The 25439-nt window shown below is 39.2% G+C and overlaps 1 protein-coding gene across 1 annotated transcript in view; it reads right to left on the bottom strand.

The window, feature by feature from the left end:
* CTNNBL1 (catenin beta like 1) overlaps nucleotides 1-25439 on the bottom strand; it is a 179168-nt gene that overhangs the window by 75876 nt on the left and 77853 nt on the right. Inside the window, exons 6-10 of the mRNA XM_028157740.2 lie at nucleotides 21382-21475; nucleotides 17667-17758; nucleotides 10437-10509; nucleotides 10142-10200; nucleotides 8556-8704 (exon numbers count right to left, since the gene is read on the bottom strand). Coding sequence (XP_028013541.2) covers nucleotides 8556-8704; nucleotides 10142-10200; nucleotides 10437-10509; nucleotides 17667-17758; nucleotides 21382-21475 — 467 coding nt within the window. The remainder of the gene's footprint in view (nucleotides 1-8555; nucleotides 8705-10141; nucleotides 10201-10436; nucleotides 10510-17666; nucleotides 17759-21381; nucleotides 21476-25439) is intronic.

The following is a 25439-nucleotide window of genomic DNA, read 5'->3' as shown; positions in this document are numbered from 1 at the left end:
ATTTTGGTAGCTCAGCTCTCATTTCCTGCTAAATGCTAAAATGGCCATTCTCCTATAACAGCAATTTTCACCCTTTTTCATCTCAGGGCACACATAAATTACTAAAATTCTGTGGCACACCAAAAATGATTTTTTTGCCAATCTGACAAAAATAAGATATCTCAGCTTCATTCACACCAGACAGCTATTGTTGTGTTGGCTGTTGTCGTTCTTTTATTTGACCATCTAAGGGAAAAGAGGTCAGTGCCCCTGTTAATCAGGTATTACGTTTTAAAAATTCTTGCAGCACACTAGTTGAAAGTCGCTACCCTGTAAGCATAATTTAGTCTTATTTCTATGAACTGTACTCTCTGAATCTAATCACTGTTAAGCTGCACAGTAAATTGTGACTTTCTTAAATTTTATTTTTCTCTCAGCTAACCCTGACTACAAAATCATCACGTGATTTATATTCAAATCTTAACTGTTCTGCTGCTAGCCAAGGGCCATCCAAACATCCTCTCTGCACCCTAAGTCTTGGCTCTCAAATCAAAAGAATGAGGTCAACCTCCCTGACACAAAAGGAGCAGTACTTTCTCCATCAGAAACTCTGGTTCTCTCTTCCTTTCAGTATATAGCCCTACACTGACCAAGAGATTCTGCACCTCATTTTTTCTCTTTCTTTGTTGAAACACTATGGTTAAATAAATAATTCCCTTTTTGGAGGTTCCTATACTCTAAGATGGTTACCTACTGCTTTTTTCATAGCATGAGTTCCATTTCTAAATTGCACCTCAACAATCTTTTCTTTTTCCCCAAAATGTCTTTATCTGTCCTTTGGCAGAGAGAGAAAAACAAAACAAACCAATAGCTTTTCCCCCTTTATTGATTCTGTCAAGCACTGTGAAATCCAGACACTCTTAACACAGGAATGAAAAAAGTCACCTGACAACTAAACTAACACCTAGGCGGCAGGGTAAATAGAGGGGAAAGGCTGTGAAGTAAGGGCACAGAGGTACTAGACCCCCAAACAAGCCCCAGAAACTAAAGCTGAGAAACTACAAATCCATGAAGGACTTCTTTGAACCTTGAGTGCAAAAGTTACACACAAGACATTAAAACCTAAACCACAGTTCTGAAATACCTAGGAGGATCATGGAGGCAGAGAGCCAAGAGGTTCACGTGTCCCAAAGGGAAATAAACTGAAGTGTGGCCACTTGGTTGGCTTCTCTTCCACAGCCTAGTGGGGGCACACACCAGATAGGGCAGTGAGCCCAGGACTAGAGCCGATGCCTGGCTTCCCCTGAGCCTTCAAGATCACAGTCAGCCTATGACCTGTTTTGTGTTCTTCATGCATTAAAAAGTTTGACAGGAAAAAACAGGACTAAATATCTTCAGACAAGAGATTGAGTTCTCAGCTGTATGGCTTTTAATAAGTCACTCCTCATTCTTTAAGTCTATCTATAAGATTTGCCAGAAATTCTATGTCTCAATGATTCTAAACAGCAAAAATGTTTCTCAGATTTTCCTCAGAAAGTATTTACTGGGTACCTAATGTGTATATGTTGCTAGGTACAGAGATACAAGAGGAAGAAAACCTGATCTCTGTTCTCAGGAGTCTTACGGTACAGTCAGAGACAAACAGATGTTTACCACAGAAATAAGCAAAAGATGCTAGAACCTAATCCTCAAAATTTAGGAGTGGTGGTGGAATAAGGATAGGACTAGGAGAAGTGACATACGGGCAGAGGCTTCTTAAAGAAGTTTAGCCTAAACATTAAGGGTGAGTCACCCAGAGGAAATAATGAAATGTGTTCAGGAATCTAAACTAGTTTGGTTTCGAGAGTAGAATGTGAACATGTGGAAAAGGGAGATGAGAAGACCATAGGAGAACTAGGCAAAGCTCAGATGCTGAAGGGACATGATACCACGTCACATGTTCATAGACAAAGAAGTAATGTCACTTTAAAAAAAAAAGTCAATTTCACTAACAGAAAAGAAATAGAAAGAATAATTTCCATAGTTCCACGGAAAAAGGAAAATGAGGAAAGAACTAAAATACAAGGCAAACAAAATAAAACCATCAAGGAAACCATAAGAACAAAATAAACCGACAATAAAAGGGCCAAACATAAGAAACAAATTATATTCAAATGTCCATGGAATAATTACAAAAAATAACCATCTATGAGATGACAAAGTCTCAAATTCAGAAAAGTAGGTATTTTTCAGCCTATATTTTCTGTTAATGTAACAAGAAAACAAAACTTTGCCACTTGGAAATATGTGATGAAGCTGAGCAATTGTAAGAGAACATTTTTAACCTTAAATATCTTTATTTTTAAATAAGAGAATTATTTTGAAAAGCATTAGCTGTTCAACTCAGAGCTTTTTTACAAAAGGAAACACAATAAGTGGAAAGTAGAAAGAAAAAAAAATGTACAAAAGGCAGAAAAAGAAAAAAAAAAAGCCTGGGAAAGCAAAAAGTACACAAACACAACACCAAACCAAAAGCTAAAACAATCCCAGTCACTTGTAACAAATGTGATTGAGAAAAAAAGCAGAGAAATTTAAATACATAACATTGGGAATTATAAAAGGGACACAAAGTAAGAAAACAAAAAAGAGGAAATGAAATAAAAGAAATGGAAAAGAATTATAATACAAGGACAATTTATATTAATAAACTTTAAAGTCTGTATGAAACTAAAAAATTTCTAGAAAACTATAAAATATCAAATTGTCTGAAGAAAAACTAGAACAAAAATAAAAGAAATAAAAAAACATAAATGAAGAAATATATCATGTTCATGGATTGGAAAACATTATTATTACAAAGATATCCATTCTTCCCAAAATAATCTATAGATTCAATGCAATTCCAATAAAAATCCCAGCAGTGTTTTTCTAGAAATTGACCAGCTGGGTAGAAAAAGTAACTAAGGAATTAGAATAGTTAAACCAATCTTTAAAAAATATTGTAAGATGATCCACGCCACATGATTTCAAGACTTACCGCTAAAGCTATAATATCATAACAGTATGGTGATGGCAAAAAGATACATTAATAAATAGAGTAAAACAAAAAGAACAGAAATAGACCCACAAAGATCTAAGATAAATTGATAGCTGACAAAGGTATAAAAGCATTTAATGGAACATGGATAATCTTTGCAATAAATAATGCCAGAACTGGACACCTATAAGCAAAAAGAATAAATAAAACTATAGTTGGTAGTTAGATAGGTATAGGCAGAGTAGGAATGATAGCCTGAAGGTCACCAGGGTGGAAAGCCCTGGGCACCTAGCAATGGGCAAATTGGGCTGGGACCTCACCCCCAGGGTGACCTTTCTGCCCCTAGCATATTTCTGGTCATGCAGTTTGGACCCTCTGACATATCGTATCGCTAGTCATGTGGTAGACCCCCTTAGAAGAGGAACAATGCTGAAGACAAGCCTCATATGTCTCATACAAGGACAAAAGATGACCAATAAGTCAGCCTAAAGAAGTAATTAGCCCCTCCCACCTAGCCCTCCTGCTAGAGGAGGAACTCTTGCCAACATCCCAGGACAGTACTTTCAGCCGCTTGCTGGATTCTTTTATTTCTCGTGTACTTTCTCTTTGCTTGCTGAATAAACTTTCTCCTTCGATTTGAGTTCCTTAAGCTCTGAATTCTTCTCTTAGCCAAATTCAAGTACTAAGGTCTAACATCTGCCACTAACAACATCAAGAACCTCAACTCATACTCACAGCATATACAAAAATTAACTTAAAATGGATCATAGACAAAGAAATGTAAAACCTAAAACTGAGACGTTGTAGAAGAAAACACAGAAGAAATGCTTTTACACCTTGGGTTAGGCAAACAGAGTTTATATATAATACCGAAGGCATAATTCATAAAACAAAAAATTTATAAATTAGACTTCCTCGAAGTCAAACTTTTGCTCTTTAAAAGACACTAAAAATAAAAAGGCAAGCCACAGACTAGGATAAAAATATTTCCAAAATATGTACCTGACAAAGATTTGTGTCTAGAATAAACCACACTTAAAACTCAGTAAGACAACCCAAATAAAAAAATAGACAAAAGATTTGAACATAAGTTTGATTTTAGTAAAAAGATGTAAGAAAGGTCAATGTATATATGAAAAGATGCTCAACATCACTAGTTATCAGGTATATGCAAATTAAAACTACAATACATACTCATTCAAATGGCTAAAATTAAAGGCTGACAATGCCAAGTGGTTGAAGAGGATATGGAGCAATTAGAATTCTCATGACTTGCTAGTAGAAATATAAAATAATACAATCACTTCGGAAAACAGCTTGGTAGTTTCTAACAGTAAACTTACATTGGAAACAATCCAAATGTCCTTGAACAGGTTAATAAACAAATTGATATAATGGAATGCAGAAATATAATAGAATACTATCAAGCACAAAAAAGAAACAAACTACTGATATATGCAAAATGAATGAATCTCAAAAACAATTTAGGTGAAATAAGTTAAAAACACACACATACATACTGTATGATTCTATCTATATGAAATTCTAGAATGACAGTGGTTGCCTGGGGCCAGACATGAACTGGTAGGAACTAACTGCAAAAGGGATTAAGTGAATTTTGGGGGGCAAGAGGGTGATAAAAAACTATCTATATATGCATATTTAATATGGTAGCCACTAGTCACATGTAGTTATTGAGCATCTAAATGAGGCTAATGAAACTAAGGAGCTAAAATTTAAATTTAATTTAAATAAATTTAAGTTTAAATTTAAAAATTGATACTTGATTCAGTTATTGGGACACACTGAAGAAATTTAGGTATAGAAATCTACTTTTTCAATTGTACATTTTATGGAATATAACTATAAATATAAATCAAGTACTTTAATGGAAATTTAGCATTTGGATTGAAATGTAAATGTACAATACACACTGGGTTTCAAAGACAGTATAAAAAATAAATGTAAAATGGCTCAATAATATCTTTATTGACTGTATGTTAAAATGGTTATTTTTAATATAGTGGGTTAAATAAAATAATTATTAAAATTAGTTGTGTTTAACCTTTTTATCATGGCTCCTACAAAATATAAGACTACATATCTCACTCATATCAGATTTCTATTGGAGAATGCTGTTCTATATCTTCATTGTGGTGAGAACAAAGGTATATAAACCTGTCAAAATTAAAACTGTACACTTAAAATGGGTGTGTTTTAATGTATATAAATTATGCTTCAATAAAATTGACAAAAACATTAAGTTGGGTAGTATATGTGTGTGTAATAATGTGTGTACATAAATAACTATCTTGTTGATAATCTTTATCAAAAATCAGAAGTGTTAAAAAAATTCATAGGATAGAGACATGCAAAATTAACTGTTCCTTTTAATAGTTAAGAAATTAAATTATATTACAGTGGCCTCCCTCATTAGATATTGGCATCCCTCACTAGATACTGAATTTCTTGAAGGTAGGAATCCTATCTTGTTCATCATCTCTGTATAAGCCTAGCACTTAACAAAAGTTAATATAGTACTTTATCAATGTTTTAATAACTGCAGAAATGTTCTAGACACTTTATATATAGTCACAAAATCCATGCAAATATGGCATTGTTCCTCCCATTTTTCAGATGAAAAAACTAAGGGTCAGAAGTCAGAAAAGCTATAGTAATCTTACCAAATATCCAGAACAAGTAAGTAAAAAAGCTATGTTTCAAACCTGTATTCACCTCAACTCCAAAGCCCCTTCTTCTGAGATAGGGTATGTGATGAAACTATAACCAATAAGGGCTACAGGACCGTCAAAGAGATAGTAAGACCAATCCCCAAAGGATTTATGGCTTAGAACCTACAGACACCAGCTTGATCCAACATGGCAACTAATATAATCTTATGATGACCTCAAGCCTCATTATATACTCATTGTAATACATTCACATAGTAAATGACACACCCCTTGTGCCATGATAAATGGAAAGCCCATAGAAGGAACCAAAATGGCCTACAGGGCTTTCTGAGAAGTCTCCACCTCTGTCCCGGGAAAGATACTGAATATTCCTCCCCCTTATTGAATGCCCTACCCCTCAATTAAATGAGCCTCAATAAAAATAAATAAATCCCACTAGGAAGGGGCTGCTCTGTCTGTGGAATAGCTCACTCTGTGTCTCGTTGCTTCAGTAAAAAAGCTCTCTTTCACTTTAAATTCTATGTTGGCTTGCATTTGGATTCTTTTCTGTGGAAAGCCAAGAATCCACAGTGTGTTGTGAACCCTTGGGTCCCCAGACCCCCAATATGCCTGTATCGCTTCCATGCTATACTACGCTGCCACCTTCCCAGGTGCGCATTTCGTAACTGATGAATGCCTGAATCAAAGTAAAAATCAGCAGTAGGGGCAATGGAGCCATAGAAATTTTCCTGAACTTTTAGTGTTACAGCTTCCCTAGTCTTCAATAGGCTCTCTCTAACAAAGAACAATTTGGCAGATCTTGCTAGATCAGAAGGACAAATCTAGTAGAAAAAAATTCCCTCCCAATTAAACTTTCCACTTGAGAGTCAGAAGAAGAAAAATAACATAGAATGAAGAGCATAGAAAAGAGAAAAAAGGAAATGCTGAATCTGCTAATATAGCTAATTAATGCAGAAGAATTAATCTAACAGTAACTTCAGCATTCAAAAATGAAAAGTTAGGAGATCCTAGAGAGTTCGTTTCTAAGTCTTTGGAGCTTCTTTTTAATTAGGCTCCCAGAATCTCAGCATTCCTGTTTGAATAATCCATATTTCTAGTTATTTATTCAGCTCCCCACTGCTGCACATTACCAAGCCATATGCTACAGGAATACATCACTTCATATTTACACTCAACCATCCAAAGACACTGGCAGTTCAGACCTTTAAGAAGCTTAGGGAAAAGTCCCTGCAGAGTGTAGTTTTAAGGTTAGAAAGCCCAGGAAGCCAAATGCATCTTCTTTATTGCTATTTGCTTGAGAGAAGGTTGGTCATTTCAACAAAAGAACAGGCAATTAGAAGGGTAAAGGAGATAAGCAAACAAAAGACTCAAGAGAGGAAAGCTAGCAGAAATCACCTGAACACTAAAGGCCTCTGAATAATTTCAATGCCCCCTCTGCATTTTAAAATAAAAATTTTAAAGCAATTCAAGAAAGGAAGATTTTCAATCAGTCTAGGGTATGATACACACTGGACAAATGAAGAGGTCTACTGTGCCCCCAGCCTTTAAAGCGAAAGTATTTTAGAAATATATATCTTGATAATATTAAATACAAAAGCAATTTTAAGCACAAAATGGTCACTGTAGAATTTTTTATAATAGCAAAACATTAAAAGTAACTTATATCAACAATAAAATACTAAGTAAGCTACATTCCCTGAGAGTCCATTATGCAGGTATTGAAAACTCTCATGAAGATTATGTCACGGCATGGAAAACAGCATGTCAAGTTTAAAAAGAAACAGAATAGAAAATTACATGTGTGGCAGGCCTAAAAAGCTGTTAAAAACAAGAAACCAATTACATTAAAAAAAAAAAAAAAAAAAGAATAGGGTATACAACCAAAGTTGGGTTGTATTTGGGTAATGAGTTTTTTGTGTTTTTTTCCTTGAAGGTAAGAATCCTGTCATACTCAAAATAGTATCATACTAGTGTTTAAAAGCAGTATATTCTAAATTGTATTTTATTGGTATATATTCGATTTATAAAAATATTTTGTCAAATAAATAATTTAAGAGAGTTTTCAGTATATGGGAGTAGAATTTTCAAGACAATAGACTATGGCTCAATTTCATAAAGAATAATTCAATAATGACTAGAGTCTTCCAACCATGCAAACATGATCTAGTATCCCTCAATTTAGGAAACTGTTCCTTGACCCTCCACCACACTCTAGTTATTATCCCCCCTCCCTATCTCTCTCCTCCTTTTCAAAAGAGTTATGGATATAAGATACTTCCCATTTACTTCCAACTTTAGGATTCTGTGAAATATGCTAACATGATACCCACTTTAAATATTTTAAGAAATCAGAACATAAATAATAAAGAAAAGTTCTAAAACCGTCTTGCACATTTTCTTATCTCTGATGCTAGCCACATAGCACATGCACAATTCATCACTGAAAATAATATATATTGAAAATTATAAATATGAATGATAGTCTACTGTCAATAATAAAATATAAACAAATGTATGGCATAGATAGGTCTATATGGAATATTAAAAAATTGGGCTCAGTTTAGAAATTAATAAATGTTTAGAAGTTTTAGATTTCCCCAAAAACTAACATTATGAGAAGGAGAAAAAAGACATTTCCCTTCAATGGAGTGGTCATATTACCAACGGACAAAATAGAGCAAAAAGACCAAGATACTTTTATTTGCCCATTCTCACTTTAGAAAAGACGACTCACACCCCTGAAGACTTTATGATTTATATATCTAAGAGGAAGCTCAAGGGAATAAAAAACCATAACTATATGTCCTTTAATTTAGGCTAAAAGACAGGAGTTGGGCAAAAAGTATGAGAGCTAGGAGGTAACATACCTGAGCATGAGATTCATCAGCTGAAGACCCTCGCCCTTCAGGAAGCGCTCACGATTGGAACTGAGCATTAGGCAGGAACAGAGCGAATCAAACAGATTCTCCATCATCTCCTGTTCCTCCGCAGTGCTAGGATTGTGTCTTTTAAATACCTGCCAAGCAAAGACATCAGAAAGCACAGCCCCTAAGAGAATGTCTTTTCATCAGCCAGCATTCAACAATTTCTAAAGCCTGCCTGTCATGATAACACCACAGTAGTGGGAACAAAAGCTTATCAAACAAAATTCTCATTAGTGTCTATTAAAGAAAAACTGGGCTTTCTGATTCACAGGTATTAAATAAATGGTTGTCAGTTCACACAAAAAAAAAAAAAAATCAACTGACCATTGGGTCTATGAGTGGTTGATAGTTTCAAAGAGGCAGAGTTTATAAAAAAAATTATTTTACTGTGAAATAGAATACAAATATAGAAAACCCTAAAATAGTTAAATGAATAAGGTGAGCACCCCTGAAACCACCATCCAACTCAAGAAACTTTTCCAGTTATCCCCAAAGCCCTCCACTGGCTCAACCCAACCACAACTCCTTCCTTCCCCTTCTAAAAAACAACTCCAATACAGAAGGGCAAATATTGGCTCAATATAAGGAAGAGTTTTCTAACCATCAGGGCTAATGAACTGCCTCGAACAGCAGCTATGGCTCTAAGTCATGGGAACAGCTTAAAGCAAAAGTTTTGTCTTTGCCAGAGAGATATGTGGCATATTAAGGGGAAAGCCTCTTAACAGTATCTGCATACCCATACAGTCTATTCCAAAATGATCAATAACCTTGCAGGAACAAGACTAAGCACCTTCCCAGAATTGAAAACAGATTCACATTTCAAAACTCCATTTTTGGGGGTGGAGGCCAAGCCACTCAGGCTGCTGGCACCAAGAGGGAAGCTGTATGCAAACTGACATCTCAGACACTCCCAACACTCTCAAGATTTTATCCAAATGATCTATTTTCAGTCCTGTTTTTGGAATAGCACAGATGAGATTTGTTAGAAGAAATCTTAACAGTGTTTTCAGAATGCCAGCAGAACAACATTTCAAGTGGATTTACATTTCTTACAATGAACAAATGGCAATTTCCAATTTCTTATTCATCCTTCCCTTGTCTGTGACCTCTACCCCACTGCCCTGGAAGCTGTATTCCTTGAACTTATTTGGAAAATGAACAGACTCTATTTCAGTGGCAGAATAAAAGGAAAGGAAGTGAATAATCTTGGGAATGGGTCAACTAAAAATAACTTGGTATTCATAGCCCCCACACATACACTTAAGCAGGAAGCACCTTTTTTGAATTGATAAATATCAAAAGAGACCAAGAAAATCCATATGAGATACACAGTGATAGCTGATCATAAAAAACAAATGACTAAGAAAAGGAGGCAAATCATGTACCTCCACTGTAACCTCAAACCTAACAACAGACTCCACATGCTTTGCATCACATGGCTTATTCCTTCCCACAATTTCCAGCTCCACCTCCCATTTAAAGCAGGCCATGTATCCTCATGGCAGACAGGAAGCATAAGAATTACTCACGGATAACTGCTGAAGAAGCACATCGATTCCATCCAGCTCCCCAAGCAATTCCCTGTTTTCTAAAAGGGGAAAAAATAGAGGAAGAAAAAAAATGAAGCTAACTGTCAGATTTTACAGCCGTCTAACACTGATACATCAGCAAACAAAATCAATACAGCTTGACAGAGTACAAAAGCTGCACAGAGAGCGAGAGGGAGAGCAAGGGGATGCCAAAGGCAAAAGAGCTTGCTGTCATGATCTGAAACAAGCCTAGCTCCTATCCTAACAGAATATCAATACTGAGAGGGAGCCTCACCATCATTGTCCTGGAGCAATATGGCCAGCACTTCACTACAATACAGTTTGTTGGCATCGAAAGGCATCTTTGCCTATAAGGAAATAGGAGAAATGAGAAAAACAAACAAACAAACCAACATTATGGGGCCCTGTTTCCCTCCCCAGCATGAATTTTTCACAAGTACTAGAACCTGAGTTACAGAAAAATAGAAGTTAGAAAGGGAAAAGGCAGGTTAAGAGTAAAAAAAAAAAAAAAAGTCTGCCTCTGCTCTCAAGAACTACATAATAAAACCATAAACGACAGATGAACACAGTCTCTCACATTCCTAATGCCCAGGTATGAATGTCACCACCTCTGGGAGGCCTTCCCAGATGCCCCAATTTGAGTCCAGAGACTACTGTCTAGCACATACTACGTACTCAAAATGTGAACTAGATGAGTAATTGAAATTTTTGAACTTTAAGACTAAACCCTTATCATAAAGCTTTGTTCACGAGTTATAATGATAAAATTAGGCTGTAAATTAGCTGACACATTAGAGAAGTTGAAAAGAAAGAAGTTCATATTTAGATTAGTTGAGTGTATTTATAACAAAGTAGTGCCTTTGGATTTTTTAATGTTTAAAATTTAATTTGAAATCATAAACCTATCTGCTTGTGTGCCATAATCTGCCTACTATTTAAAAAGGAAACCACATTAAATATGCAGAAATGTGTTAATATTTTAACACCCAAATTGCTACCCACAATTCTTTGCCTGCTGCATGCGCTGCTACTTGGAGTTCCAGGGGGCACACATCTACTGCAGAGACTCTTTTTCATGGCCGTCCACATTGCTGCTTCAGTAGCGAGACTCAAATCTCTCATCATTAACAATGCCCTTCGGATAAAGGTGCAGAGAGGACCAAGCCTCATCAATGTCTTTTTATTTACTGTACCCTTGATCCTTAAAATGCAGGAACATAGACAACAACTGCTAATCAGCAGCAGCCTTGCTACCTCTCCAGGTTTTTTGAAATGACAAATAATTCTTGTATCTGGAAAGGACAGGGGAAGTGTTTATCTTGAAGCTAACACTTCTATCACCTTAGCGCCATTCACAGTTCTGTTTGGACATTGATTTTGTACTTAAGAAGGAAGAGTGGCCCTTAATGAAGCAATGCCAGCATCTTTTCAGTTTTCTGTGCACGTCTCCCTCGTCAAGCCTAAGTGCACCCCACAGGGTTTCAGGAGGCTGACCAGGTATGACCCATCTTAGATTAAAAGATCTGTAAATGCAAGGACTTACGTGTGCTGACTGCAAGGTATGCTCCCTGGGCAAGCTTAAGGCCTTGTTTCAAGAAATTCAGTATAAGAGCCAGGGTTTAAATGAAATTTGTGGCATGTTTCACTTTAAGGAAAACAGTTTTATAAAAATCAAACCACAAAAGTGAAAAGCCAAGGGGTGAACATGGCCATAAGAATCAAGAATCTGCCAATAGAATTACTTACTCAAATTATTTAAGTTACAAGTATTGCCATTTTAAAAGATTTAAGCCACACAACTGATATGCTTTTCAAGGGTCAGGGTTCTTGTTTAAAACAAGATACACTTAACTGAAAGAAGCCCTAAGAATCAGGCCACTAGAACAATAGCCTTTCCATGATTCCAATGCCTCTCTTACCCTTTATTTGATTTTATAAACGCCTGTCTCCAAGGTAGTGGATAGATTTTCTTTTTCCCCAACAAATATTTATTGGGCATCTGCTATATGCAAGACAAAGAATTGAACATGACAGCAAATAGAGGTGAATTTGACATAAACATGAACGTTGTCTGTTAAGGCATTAAATTATGGTACTGAATTAATATTAATTTTATCAAGTAATACAGTAACATTAAGAAAAGGACATGACTCTGGGATCAGACATACCTAGGTTTGACTAATGAGCATGCACTACCTATGTGGCACAAAGTCTGCAGTTCCCAAACTGCATGTCGAGGTACCTGGTGTTATACTGAACTCACAGGGGCACCATAGGATATTTTCAATTTCCAAGGAAAGCACAGTGACATTTAACATCTGCTCAACACTACATTAACTACTAGCTCCAGGTGCATTTCTTTTCATGACATCCAATCGTTCTGTATTTGGGTTTTGGTGGTTGCCATGATAAAAGAACTGTGTGAAATAGGAAAGAGGGTGGTGGTATTCAATCTGATTCCAAGGTTTCAGAAGTTGTACAGAACTGAAAAGGCACACACATCTATCAGTAAGTAACTGTGGTATTTAAGAATTAAATAAAAAATATTGTCTTTTAATTCATGTGTATTATTTTTTCAAATGGCACTAAAATGTTAAGACATAAATATGTATTATCAAACTGTCCGCACCTAACTACTTAATACATGGGACAGTTATATCCTTTTTGGCACAGGGATGCTATAAAAACAAAAGTCTGAGACACTAATGGCACCACGAACTGAGAATGGGCATCTATGACCCAAAGTAACATTTCTTGGTCCCAAGTTTCCTTATCTGTAAAATGGAAATAATAAAATAACATCTCTTGGGGGAGTTACTGTGAGAATTAAACAAGATATGGAAGTATCTAACAATAGGTACTAAAAGTTTTTCTGATGACTGGAATCAGAAATATCCACATTAGAATCTCAGCTCTAACGATTACCTGTCATTTGATCTTGGCCAAATTACTCTGCCTCTCTAACTCACTTTCTCTCATGTTAAGTAAAAACAAATCATAATTTTCTCTTGAGGTGATTAAATAAACTAGTATATACTTAATAGGCACCCAACAGCTGAGTTCCCCTCTATTGAGAATTCCTGATTCCCCCCAGAAAATCTGCAGCTTTTGCCGTGTATCACTTCAAGGAGTTTCCAATTTGCCCTAAAGTAAACAAAAATTAAAAAAAAAAATCAAAATCTAACTTCATCACTTTTTTCTTAAAATATAGGTCCTTTGATTGAAAAACTGGCATGAAGGAGTAATGAGAAAGTCAAACTGATTGGGCCAGGCATTCTCAAACTACGGCCCGTGGGCCACATGCGGGTGTTTTTGCCATTTTGTTTTTTTACTTCAAAATAAGATATGTGCAGTGTGCATAGGAATTTGTTCATAGTTTTTTTTTTAAACTATAGTCTGGCCCTCCAACAGTCTGAGGGACAGTGAACTGGCCCCCTGTTTAAAAAGTTTGAGGACCCTTGGATTAGGCCCTTCAACTCCCAACGCTGAGCCCTGCAATGCTTCAGCCCCTGAAAGGGATGCTTTTGGAAAACAGCCTGGTAAGAGGAGGAGGCTTTAAAGCTAGCAAGGCCCGGCTGTCACAGGCTCTCCCACATACTTCCCGTGGGGTTTAGACAAGGTATCTCCTCTCTGGGATTCTTCCCTCATCTGTAAACGGGATAGCAGCACTTACTTGGAGAGTTGTTTATGAGGATCAGAAATAAACTAGTACATATTGTACAGTACATACAGTACATACAGTACTGAATAACCCTTTGTACACTAAGGTGACCAGATTTTAACAATGGTAAAGTGGGACACCATTGACCGGGGGACGAGAGGGGGTTCTTGATTAAAAATTTGGTCTATATGGAGCAACAAAAATTTTCATAGAACGCAAAAATAGTATTGTAATATGTTTTTTTAAATTTCAACATAAGTACAATTTACAAATATAATAAACAAAAAATTATGTATAGTATTATTTTATTCTTTGGCATATTTCTCATTTGAGTGAATTTTTTTAGTAGATTGCTGTCGTTGTTTAAAAGGTCATGAATTTGCCGTAACGTAAGTCGTAAGTGTCACTTTCAAGGCCGGCGCTAGACTTTTTGCCGCCACTATAAAATATAAATAATACGAGTACTGTCTGCTAAATTCAAGAAAATTTATGTATTTATGAAATAAATAAATAAATTACTTACCTAAATTATCTGAATAGCTGATTTGTAATGACATCACTTATTTAACTAGCTTACTAGCACTCAGTACGATGTGTATCATCTGAGAGACAGTTACAAAATGTTTTCGTCGTTGCCAATCCCAAAAAATGCCATTGTTCATTAAGTCCAAACAATGGTGGTCGAATTCTAACAACTGATCAACAATGCGAACTTTGATAAGCAGTTCTCGATAATCAGTTCTCAACAATTATTTGTTATTATTAAAGTTTAACATTATAAAATTAACAAAAATAATATAAAACTCATATCCTGGCTAAATAGCCACATGGCCGCCGAAAACCGTATATTCCCTTCCCGTTCTCCCGCCGTTCCCTAGCTTGTCGTGCATTCTTTCCAAAAATTGGGACTTCTTTAAAACGCCGCGGGACGCAGGACAAATTGTTAAAAATCGGGACTGTCCCACCAAAAGCGGGACGTCTGGTCATCTAATTGTACACGTTAAATTGCCAATGTACAACACTCACATGGGACAGGGAAAACTTAGTGGTGTAAGTGATGATGATGAAGATGACAGCCAAATATTTTAAACTGATAGAAAAGAAATAAACGATGGGCTAGGTGGGGAAAAGGGAGAATAATCTTTAATGTCTAGCCAAAGAGATGACAGCCTCCAAGCTTGCAAATACCAAACTGCCAAATTAAGAGGGCATTTAGTCAAAATTAGAAGGAAGGAGAATTCATTTAGCAGCCACAGTCCCTTGGATTTGGCAAAGTAAACCAATGGGACTTGGAACTTCTGGGGCTCTCTTCTATCCAGGAGCCTGGTGATGCTAAACCTTTCAGCTGTCAGAGTAATTACAAAGTCAAGCACAAGTTTGTACTCAGCATGCACTAGGCCTTGAATAAAATTAAACTTCACCTTTCTGGAGCTGCTGCTTTTTTGGAAAGTACAAAACAATTATGCTACCACCCGCAGCCAGAAGCTTCAGGTTATTTCTGCAGCTCACCTCTGGTGCTTGGAACACATGGGGCAGGTTCAGACACATCTACAGCCCTGTACAACTGTCAAAGCAGACTGTCGCGTGTAAACTGCCAACTCTTGGTCATCGAGGCTAAGGACCTAGCATTAACCAGTTGTACATGTTGTATAATAAAGCCAATACTCAATTCATTAGCTCATTTGCTGAATGTTGCAATGTTTTTAAAGCAATGATTTAATTGAGAAACAAAAGGGGAATCTTAATTTTGTTTCTTTAGGAAAAATAAATAAAATTTGGGGGTTTTGGTATCATTTTCAATAGTATATGATATCCTAAGGAATTTGTATTCCCCATGGAAAAATACGCTGTGCTGCAGTATCTCTCACACTACTGTTATTTGCTTACCTGCTAAACCATTTAATGCAATCATCTGCAATGGATTTCATCCTCATTAGTACAAATTAGTGATTTCATTTAGTGGATGAAGAAATCCAAGCATATCTTTATATATTACTAGGTGACCAATTCAAAATAGAGACTCATCAATGTGCTACACACTTAACATTATTCAAGGACTACTGAATAAATATACATGATCAGTAAAATAGCATGGCTTTACCAAGTAATGTAAACAAATAATCTAGGATGCTGGTTCTTAGATGTCAGCATGTATCAGAATCACTTGGATGTTAAGATAGGTTGCTGGCTCTGTCCTAAGATTCAGGGGGTCTAGTGGGATGGGTTCAAGAATGTGTATTTCTCTTTTTTAAGGGAAAGTTATTCTTTTTTTAAAATTTTTATTTATTTTCTTCATTGATTAAGGTATTACATATGTGTCCTTATCCCCTTATTGCCCCCCACCCCACCCCTGCTCATGCCCTCACCCCCCTAGTGTCTGTGTCCATTGGTTATGCTTATATGCATGCATACAAGTCCTTTGATTGATCTCTCCCCCTTCCCCCACCCTAAGAATGTGTATTTCTGCCCAGCCACCATGGCTCAGTGGTTGAGTGCTGACTTATGAACTGAGAAGTCATGGTTCAATTTCTGGTCAAGGCACATGCCCTAGTTGTGGGCTCAATCCCCAGTGTGGAGCGTGCAGGAGGCAGCCGATTAATTATTCTCTCTCATAATTGATGTTTCTCTCTCCCCTCTCCCTTCCTCTATAAAATCAATAAAAATATATATTTTTAAAATTTAAAAAAAAAAGAATACACATTTCTAACAAGCTGCCAGGTGATTCGGATGTTCCTGGTCAGGATGCACACCCTGAAAACAATTGGGAGAAGATGCAAATATGATAGAAACTCAGTCCTTGCTCTTAAGGAGCTTAAAGGTATTTGGAGTAAGACAATGAGCACAATAATAAAATTCAAGTCTGCCAAGTGATGAAGAAAAGATGCTCCATGAAGGTAAGTGTCACACAGTTATGGGTATATAACTGGGAGAACCCAGATCTGCTAACCTCCACTGGAGAACCAGTAGGGAGAAAGTAAAATGGTTGCTATTCAGGAAAGAAAGATGGCAGTATGGGCTTGGGGCGGGGGTGGGGGTGATGCTAGGGAAACGGTGCATAAAGGAGTCTGGATGCTTGGATTTTAATTTTAGCTCTATGAATTTGGGCAAGGCACTTGATCTCTATAAGTATCAACTCTTAATTTTTTATCTGCAATAGAACTTAATACAATTCCTTCCAATTCTAAAAATGATGGGAGAATACATGAAAGAGTAGGGATTTAAGCTGGTTAATGAACAGTGTATATAATCTAAATATGAAAAAGATAGGAGTCATTCCTGGTGGAAGGAGGAGCATTAGCAAAGACAAATACAGAAGTCGAAATAATTTTGACCTTTGCAGAGCAGGGGATAGGTAAAAGAGATGTCTGAAAGATAATAAGGCCAATGTTTCAAAACTGAGAAATGGAAGGGTCAGACAGGCCAGGTTAAGGGGCTTTAAAAAATACTATATATTTCTATTTGTGAAACACACACACACACACCCCTATATGTGCACAACAAATTTCTGGAAGGATAGATAAAATACTGTTTGCTAAGAGTGGCTGCTTCTGGGAGATGGAACTAGAAGACTTTTACCTTCAGTTTTATGCCCTCTGTATCACATGCATTTGTTTGTATTTCTACAACAAGTTTGTAATATTTTCAGAGGTATTAAAGTATTTTTAAACTGTTTTCTTTTAAAACAAACAAAAGAGGAGAAATAAAGAGTTCATAAGTCGGCACTCAAAAAATTCTCAAACTAGATCCTACAAGCCTGGGGATAACAATCAATGCCAGAGACCCAGCATGTGCCAGGCTCACAGAAGAGAAGTCTGACCTGCCTTCCCACAAAGCCAAACTTACCTTCAGCCTCTTCAACAGCCACTGCAGAAGACCCTGCTGGGCAGCCTCTGTACACATCTCCGGCCGGAACTCAGCCATGTTTTCCACAATAGCTGAAGGGAGACAGACACCAGTCGTTTGGGAAGACAACTTTGTTCCATCTGCAACAAGCCTGCTTCCCATGGCAGGCATTTTATTCCTCTTCCTACTTCTCTGTATTCCTCCCAGCCAGATGATGTGTTGTCATTTTTAGATTAACCAGGGAGATGTTATGGGTTTTTTTTCTTCAAGTTATAAGTAAAAGTTATAACTGAAAATGATGGAGTTCACAAAAGGAGTGATAGACTTTCTGTGCTAACAGGGAAAAACACTAGAGCAGAACACACAGAAGGGTGGATCTTTACCTACAAAGACCCTGAGTCCTCATTGTACTAGAATCCAAGAGACTATGACTAAAGAGACAGAGCCTTCATAAAGACCTTAGGAAAAAAATCAGAAGATGGTGAACTCAGAGTCTCTTCCTTTCCTGTTTCATCCACTTTCAGTTCTCTTTGCCTGTACTGCAAAGGAACCAAGCATAATCTTAATTGAAAAAAATAATGTGCATAGAGGGGAAAGGCCATGCTGGCAGAGGGAACTGTCTGATACTCAGAAAGAAACATAATTGGTCCCATTCTCTTCAAAAACAGCCAAATTGCTGCTTAATAAAGAAATTAAAAATTAGGAGGCCAAAAAAGTTATTGCATAACAATAATACTAAAAAGGGGGCATTTAAAAAAATCACCTATAGTCCCCTTCTAACACATCCAATGCTTTCATTTCATTTCCTTTAGGACCTCTTTCACCCTGTATCCCAGAGTATCCTATCTAATAAAAGAGTAACATACAAATTGACCATCACTCCAACACACAAGATGGCTGCCCCTATGTGATCAAAGATCCTGCCCCCATGTAGTCAAAGATGGCTGCCCCCATGTGGACACAAGATGGCCACCACAAGATGGCCAGCAGGGGAGGTAGTTGGGAGGGACCAGGTCTGCAAGGGAGGGCAGTTGTGGGCGATCAGGCCAGCAGGGGAGGACATTTGGGAGGGACCAGGCCTGCAAGGGAGGGCAGTTGGGGGCAATTAAGCCTGTAGGGGAGGGCAGTTAGGGGTGACCAAGCTGGCAGAGGAGGGAAGTTGGGGGCGACCGGGCCTGCAGGGAAGGCCAGTTGGGGGGGGGACCCAGGCCTGTAGGGGAGAGCAGTTGGCGGGGGGGGGGAGGCCTGCAGGGGAGGGCAGTTGGGAGGGACCAGGCCTGCAGGGGAGGGCAGTTAGGGGTGACCAGGCCTGCAGTGGAGGGCAGTTAGGGGTGACCAGGCCTTCAGGGGAGGGCAGGTAGGGATGACCAGGCCTGCAGGGGAGGGCAGTTAGGGGCAAACAGGCTGGCTGGGGAATGGTTAGGGGGTGATCAGGCTGGCAGGCAGAAGCAGTTAGGGGCAATCAGGAAGGCAGGCAGGCGAGCAGTTGGGAAGCAGCAGTCCTGGATTGTGAGAGGGATGTCCGACTGCCCGTTTAGGCCCGATCCTACCAGGATCGGGCCTAAACGAGCAGTCGGACATCCCTCGAGGGGTCCCAGATTGGTGAGGGTGCAGGCTGGGCTGAGGGACACCCCCCCCACCCCCCCTCCCCACCCCCCATGCACGAATTTCGTGCACCGGGCCTCTGGTGTTATTATAAAGCAGATAGAATTCTGTGTTCTCCAAGCACAATGCTTGTAGGAGAAAGGGTTGAAGAAATCAACACACCCCTTATCTTCTTCCTCACTCCTTTGTCCATGTCAATCTTCAAGTTAAAGTACTAGTATAATAGGGCAGCCTTGGCTGGTGTGGTTCAGTGGGTAGAGCTTCAGGCATGTACCTGGGGTTGCAGGTTCAATCCCTGGCCCTGGTCAGGGCTCATACAGGAGGCAGCCAATCGATATGTCTCTCTCACATCAATGTTCTCTCTCCCCCTCCCTTCTTCCCTTCCACTCTCTCTAAAAACCAATGGAAAAAATATCCTAGGGTGAGGATTAACAAAAACAAAAAGAATAACTGGGAAGCCCCCTCAGGAAGTGGGACACAAAGCCTTGGGAGCAGAGTAGCAACCAGACCCCTGAGAGATGATCATTATAATACCTTAAATTACTTTCTCACATTTTCTAAGAAAATCAACTCATTCATATTAATCAACTCATTCTTATTCTTCTGCTTATATTTTAGATGGTTTCCTATTGCCCATTAGAATAAAATCCATATTTTGCAAGGTCTTCCATAATCTGGACAAATTTACTCCACTGGTCGTATCTCCCACTGCTACAGTGCATTTGTTCTTTCCCCAAAGCTCAGGCCCATTCACAGCTTTGCAAATGCTACTCCCCTGCCCAAGGATCCTTGTCACATTTCTGTCAAAATGTACCGGTCTTCATATTCAGCCCCAGTACTACTTGCTCCTATACAGCAATTTAGAGGCTCTTCCTCTTCACTTCCGGAGTGCTCTCCACTAACTCCTATTTAATCATCTGTCATCCTCTATTACCTTTCCCTTTCTGTTCCAGGCCACCCCATCAGCCGGCCTAATTCCTTTTTAATCTGCCCCAGTGCCTAGCACAGTGCCTGACAAACGTCAGGTGCTCAATAAGGGAGGGAGGGATGACTTTGCTGAGCTATTGGTAGGTGACCAAGCTGAAAGTAGACAGATTTCTACAGATTGCCAGGCTGGTACTTTTTCCATTACATCAGGCCCTTTTAATTAACAGTCAGTTAAGACTTTGATAAGCTTTCCATTCAGCAAAATTCAGCATTAGGCTAACAGATGGCAATGCTAAATTCTGGCTGTAGACTAGGACCAGCCCCCAAATTACTGATTATTGTGTTCTCTCTCCTCTTACTCCCTAGGTACTCCCTTCTTCCTCCTTCTTTATGATAATCTTCACGAAAGAGAGTATAAAACTACAAGAGAAATCTGTGCCAGACACAAAAGAGCTGAGAGAAAATCTAATCTCATCAAACTTTCTGCTGCTGCTGGGCCTCGTTCATTTCTCAAGCTCTACTTACAGATATGTCACTTATGGCTTTATTCGACAGCGACTAGTGATAAAGAGGACTACCCAAAAGCATGATTTTAAATAGGCTATTGGTTTGGCAACTATACAGGGTGGAAGACTGGGAAGGTGTAGGAGGGAAATCCTGCAGAGGAATTTACTTCAATGGACACATAATAAAGGGGCAGCCAAGTTAATGGCAATATTGCAACCTGCAGTTTATACGGCAAACTGCACATAAGAAAAGGAAGAAACACTAACTCTTTTTCAAATAAAATGTCCTATAAAGATACACAGTTGATCAAAAGGTTGTATTTCCAGTGAAGGGAAGAAAAACCAACATAAGAAGACTAAAAAATTGTGTTTGTTTTTTTAAAAATATATATATTTTCATAGACTTCATCTTAACTTTTGGAGGCAAGCACCTGCTAAAAGAAGCCAGCGGTTTGCAGGAAGGTGCATTTCTGCTTTTATTACCTGCAAGCCAAACCAAAGCTGCAGTTATATGAAATTTACACAAGGGTCTTCATTTCTGAAGAGGCAGTTTGGGAGCAGACGGAAAGAAAACACTACTGCTGTGGACTCTATTATGAAGGAGGAAGGGAAATGAGCACCAAGCCCCAAAACAAACACAAAGAAACTCGGAGAATGCTGGCTGCCCTTGCCCTTACCCAGAGTGTTGTGCACGCCGTCCGCCTCCTCTTTCACAGACTCATCCAGGCGCTCCAGATTCTGCACGAGCAGTGCTACCACTTGTCCGTCCACCTTCAGCCATGGGGAAGCAAAAGGAGAGAGGGATACATGTCACAAAATAGTACTCACTTCTCTACTGAAGGAACAACGTAAATAACTAGCCGCCTATGGTTTAGTGCGTGCTCTCCCATCCCATTATCCTTGAGCCGTGAAGTGACTCTGAGGCAGGCATCATTCTTCCCAACTTAAGACTGAAGCTTAAGGAGACCAAGTAAAATTCAAGGTTACAAAGTGATGAGTGACAGTACTAGTACACTTGAACCCTGGCCTGCTGAAATCAAGTTCAGAGTTCTTTCTACCTTCCTGTGGTATTTAAAGCACCTTCCAAAAATGCCATCTGAAGTCAGGTCAACAGTTCACTTAAGTCAAAGCATGCTTCTAGGCCATAGGACCAAGAGAGGTTTAGTTGATAGGTTACTAGCCATCCTTTTTAGTGGCCTCAAAATTTAGGGTTAAACTCAAAACATTCCTAACTTCCCATGCTAAGCTTTTATGAAACTATTACTTCTGATGAATTTCTAATTTCTTTTTGAAAAGAGTATTAATAAAATGCCTTATATTGATATTATATAAGTAAGCAATTATATTTCTCTCATAATTAGATTCACACAACTCTTAGAAGAACCTTTCAGTAGCCACATCATACAACTGATATTCAAGAGATGAATGACTTAGCCAAGCCCACACAGCTACTGAGCAGTGAAACCAAAAGCAAAACCAAGCTCCCTTCTTAGGTGAAATAATGCTTATACTACTTCACACTACCTTCTGGCACAATTTTAGGTTTGGGGGAGACTGCCCTCCAGGTAACCCTGAGGCAAAATAAGAAGGGGCAACTAAGAAAATACCTAATCTTCAAGAAGTGATTACATATCTGGTAATACATTTCTAAGTAGTAGCCAATAAGTAAACCTGTACAGGAAGATAAGATCTCTCTCGTTGCCTCAGTTTCCTCACTAGGGCATGAAAATAAGTTGTAAAGATTAAGTGAATATATGTGGCATGCCTTACCCTGGGTCTGGGTCAAAAATTAAGGTGAGAGTTAGAATCTAGCCCTTTATCCATTCTTATACCCGAGTATTCACCGCTCACCTCCCACGGGCTAAGAAAAACTCAAGTTCTTGGAAGGCAGGCACCTCGTCTTCATTCATCTTGGTATACTCTTCAAAGCCTAGTGCAAGGCTATACCTAGCAGACGCTCAGTAAGTTTTGCTGAATTTAAATCAATTGATAAAACACTTCTCCATTTACTCTCATGTAACCATCACAGCTTTTATAGGTGAGAAAACCAAGATCCAGAAAAGTTAATTAGCCTGGCCAAAGTCATAAAGCTTGTGGCAGAAGTGACCAGCTCTGGGACCCTACTTTTCCCCTTCATATGCTATAACTTTGGTGAGGGAAAAAGAAAGGAGAGAGAAGGAAACAGTCTCATTCAACTGACCCTTCCTGAGCTGTATAAGGCACACTACAGACACAATGCAAACTGAGCCTGAGGATGAAACAATGGCAACAGAGATGGATCTTGAAATAAGACCTGTACTCTTTCTCAGTGAGACTTAAGGGAAACATCTGGACTGGGGAGAGGGGGGCTGAAATTATTGACTAATTTGCAATACCTGAATCACAAATGAAGTAGATTTTTTTCTAGAATCTCCTTTATGCCCTGGTATGAGGAACAATGTAAAACACTAGCTGCATATTTGAGGGGATACTGATGCCAAAATTGAGAGCACCCATAAATACAAGGAAGAGCTGTTTTCCCCTCTTATATGAAGGATATACACAAACTTGCTCTCAACTAGCAGAACTAGCAAAAGCTTCATCAAAGAAATCCACTGCAATGTTTTCCTTAATTAATTGGACAATTTGGGCATGTGAAAGAAAACAGAAAAACATCTGGGGGAAAAAGATGAACCATGTCACAATTTGTTTTTCCCTAAATCACCCTGATTGACTTATAATCTCCCTGAGTCCTAAAGCAGCAGACACTGCAGCTCCACCGGGTATCACACTGCTTGTCAGTTCTGCAAACTGCCTCACCAGGTTCAGTCGCCTACTGCTCTTTATCTGCACTACGGCCCTCCCTTTCCTTGGTTCTTAGTTATGTTTCCCATCTCTGCTGTCTAGAAAGTGGTGGGGACAGTGGTAGTAAGCAACACATTCAAATCCCGGGACTGAATGGTTATGGAAAATGGGTGTCTGGCCAGAGGAAAATTTTTTTTGCTTGCCACACAAATCTAACTTCTAACAGAGAGACTTTTTAAGCTTGCAAAGTGTGAAACTTTATGTTTAGCGGGGTTAAATGCAAGTTTATCTGATTGCAGGAAGGTCAAAGCCATCAAAACACATTTAGCGCAGAAACCCTTGGAAAAATATTTATATTATGCATAGCTCTGGATATCACCTAGTAAGAAACATAAATTAGCATTCTGTTTTACTCCCTCTAACCCCTTGGTTCTACCACCTTCATGCCTATTTTTTGGAACTGTGACTAAGCCTGAAACTAAAAACAAATCCTGCTTAGGGATTGAAACATTAAAGGTTGTTCAGCCAGAGCAACCATAGCCTTGGAAATCATAACTGTTTAAGCCTGATGTTTTCTGATAAGTTCCTGGTTATTTCTGCTTATTACCAGGTCTCCCCAACAATATTGCAGCAGGCCCTACTGAGATAAATTTCAAGGGCATGATCAGACATCCTTTTCCACTTGACCAGAAAGAATGGATACAAGAGAAAAGGAGGAAATAAAAAAGGGACAAACAAGGTTGGAAGGAATCATTTCATATCTTGTACAATCTGCCAATAGGCTTTCTCAAGAGGTTAACTGGAGTTTTTCTACTGAGTAAGAGTTCTGGAAATTTCATATTTTAAAAACAATACCCTCTTTCCCCCCCCCCCCCCACACACACACACATACCGACACTGAATCTTGATTAAGCAATAAGTTTTAAGTAAAAATATAATAATACTAGAGGCCCGGTGCACGAAATTCGTGCATGGAGGGGGGTTGTCCCTCAGCCCAGCCTGTACCCTCTCCAATCTGGGATCCCTCTCACAATCCAGGACTGCTGGCTCCCAACTGCTTGCCTGCCTGCCTTCCTGATTGCCCCTAACCGCTTCTGCCTGCCAGCCTGATCACCCCCTAACCACTCCGCTGCCAGCCTGTTTGCCCCCAACTTCCCTCCTCTGCCAGCCTGGTCACCCCTAACTGCCCTCTCCTGCAGGGTTGATCACCTCCAACTGCCCTCCCTTGCAGTCCTGGTCCCTTTCAACTGCCCTCCCTTGCAGGCCGGGTGCCTCCCAACTGCCCTCTCCTCCTGGCCATCTTGTGGTGGCCATCTTGTGTCCACATGGGGGCAGGATCTTTGACCACATGGGGCAGCTATATTGTGTGTTGCAGTGATGATCAATCTGCATATTACTCTTTTATTAGATAGGATAGAGGCCTGGTACGGGGGTGGGGGCCAGCTGGTTTGCCCTGAAGGGTGTCCCCGATCAGGGTGGGGTTCCCTTGGGGCATGGGGCGGCCTGAGCGAGGGGCCTGTGGTGGTTTGCAGGCCAGCCACGGCCCCTGGCAACCCAAGCGGAGGCCCTGGCATCTGGAATTTATTTTCCTTCTACAATTGAAACTTTGTAGCCTGGAGCGGAGCCAAGCCTGGGGCTCCCTCTGTGGCCGGCAGCCATTTCTGTTGGGGTTATAATTGAAACTTTGTTGCCTTAAGTGGGTGGGCCCGTCCAGGGTGTGCAGAAAGCTTTGCTTCCCCTGTTGCCGGGGACAACCATGGCCTGCTCTCTCAAGCTTCGTTCTGCCGCAATTTCTGTTTGAATTTGTTTACCTTCTATAATTGAAACTTTGTAGCTTGAGTGGAGGCTTAGGCCTGGCAAGGGCAGGCAGAAAGCTTGGCTCCTCTGTTACCTAGGAAACCTTGCTCTCTGTGGCTGTAGCCATCTTGGTTGGGTTAATTTGCATACTCGC

This window comes from Eptesicus fuscus, chromosome 12 (assembly GCF_027574615.1).
Source record: "Eptesicus fuscus isolate TK198812 chromosome 12, DD_ASM_mEF_20220401, whole genome shotgun sequence".
NCBI lineage: Eukaryota > Metazoa > Chordata > Mammalia > Chiroptera > Vespertilionidae > Eptesicus > Eptesicus fuscus.
Note: the sequence above shows the minus strand (reverse complement) of the source record. Positions and strands in the feature narration are given on the sequence as shown.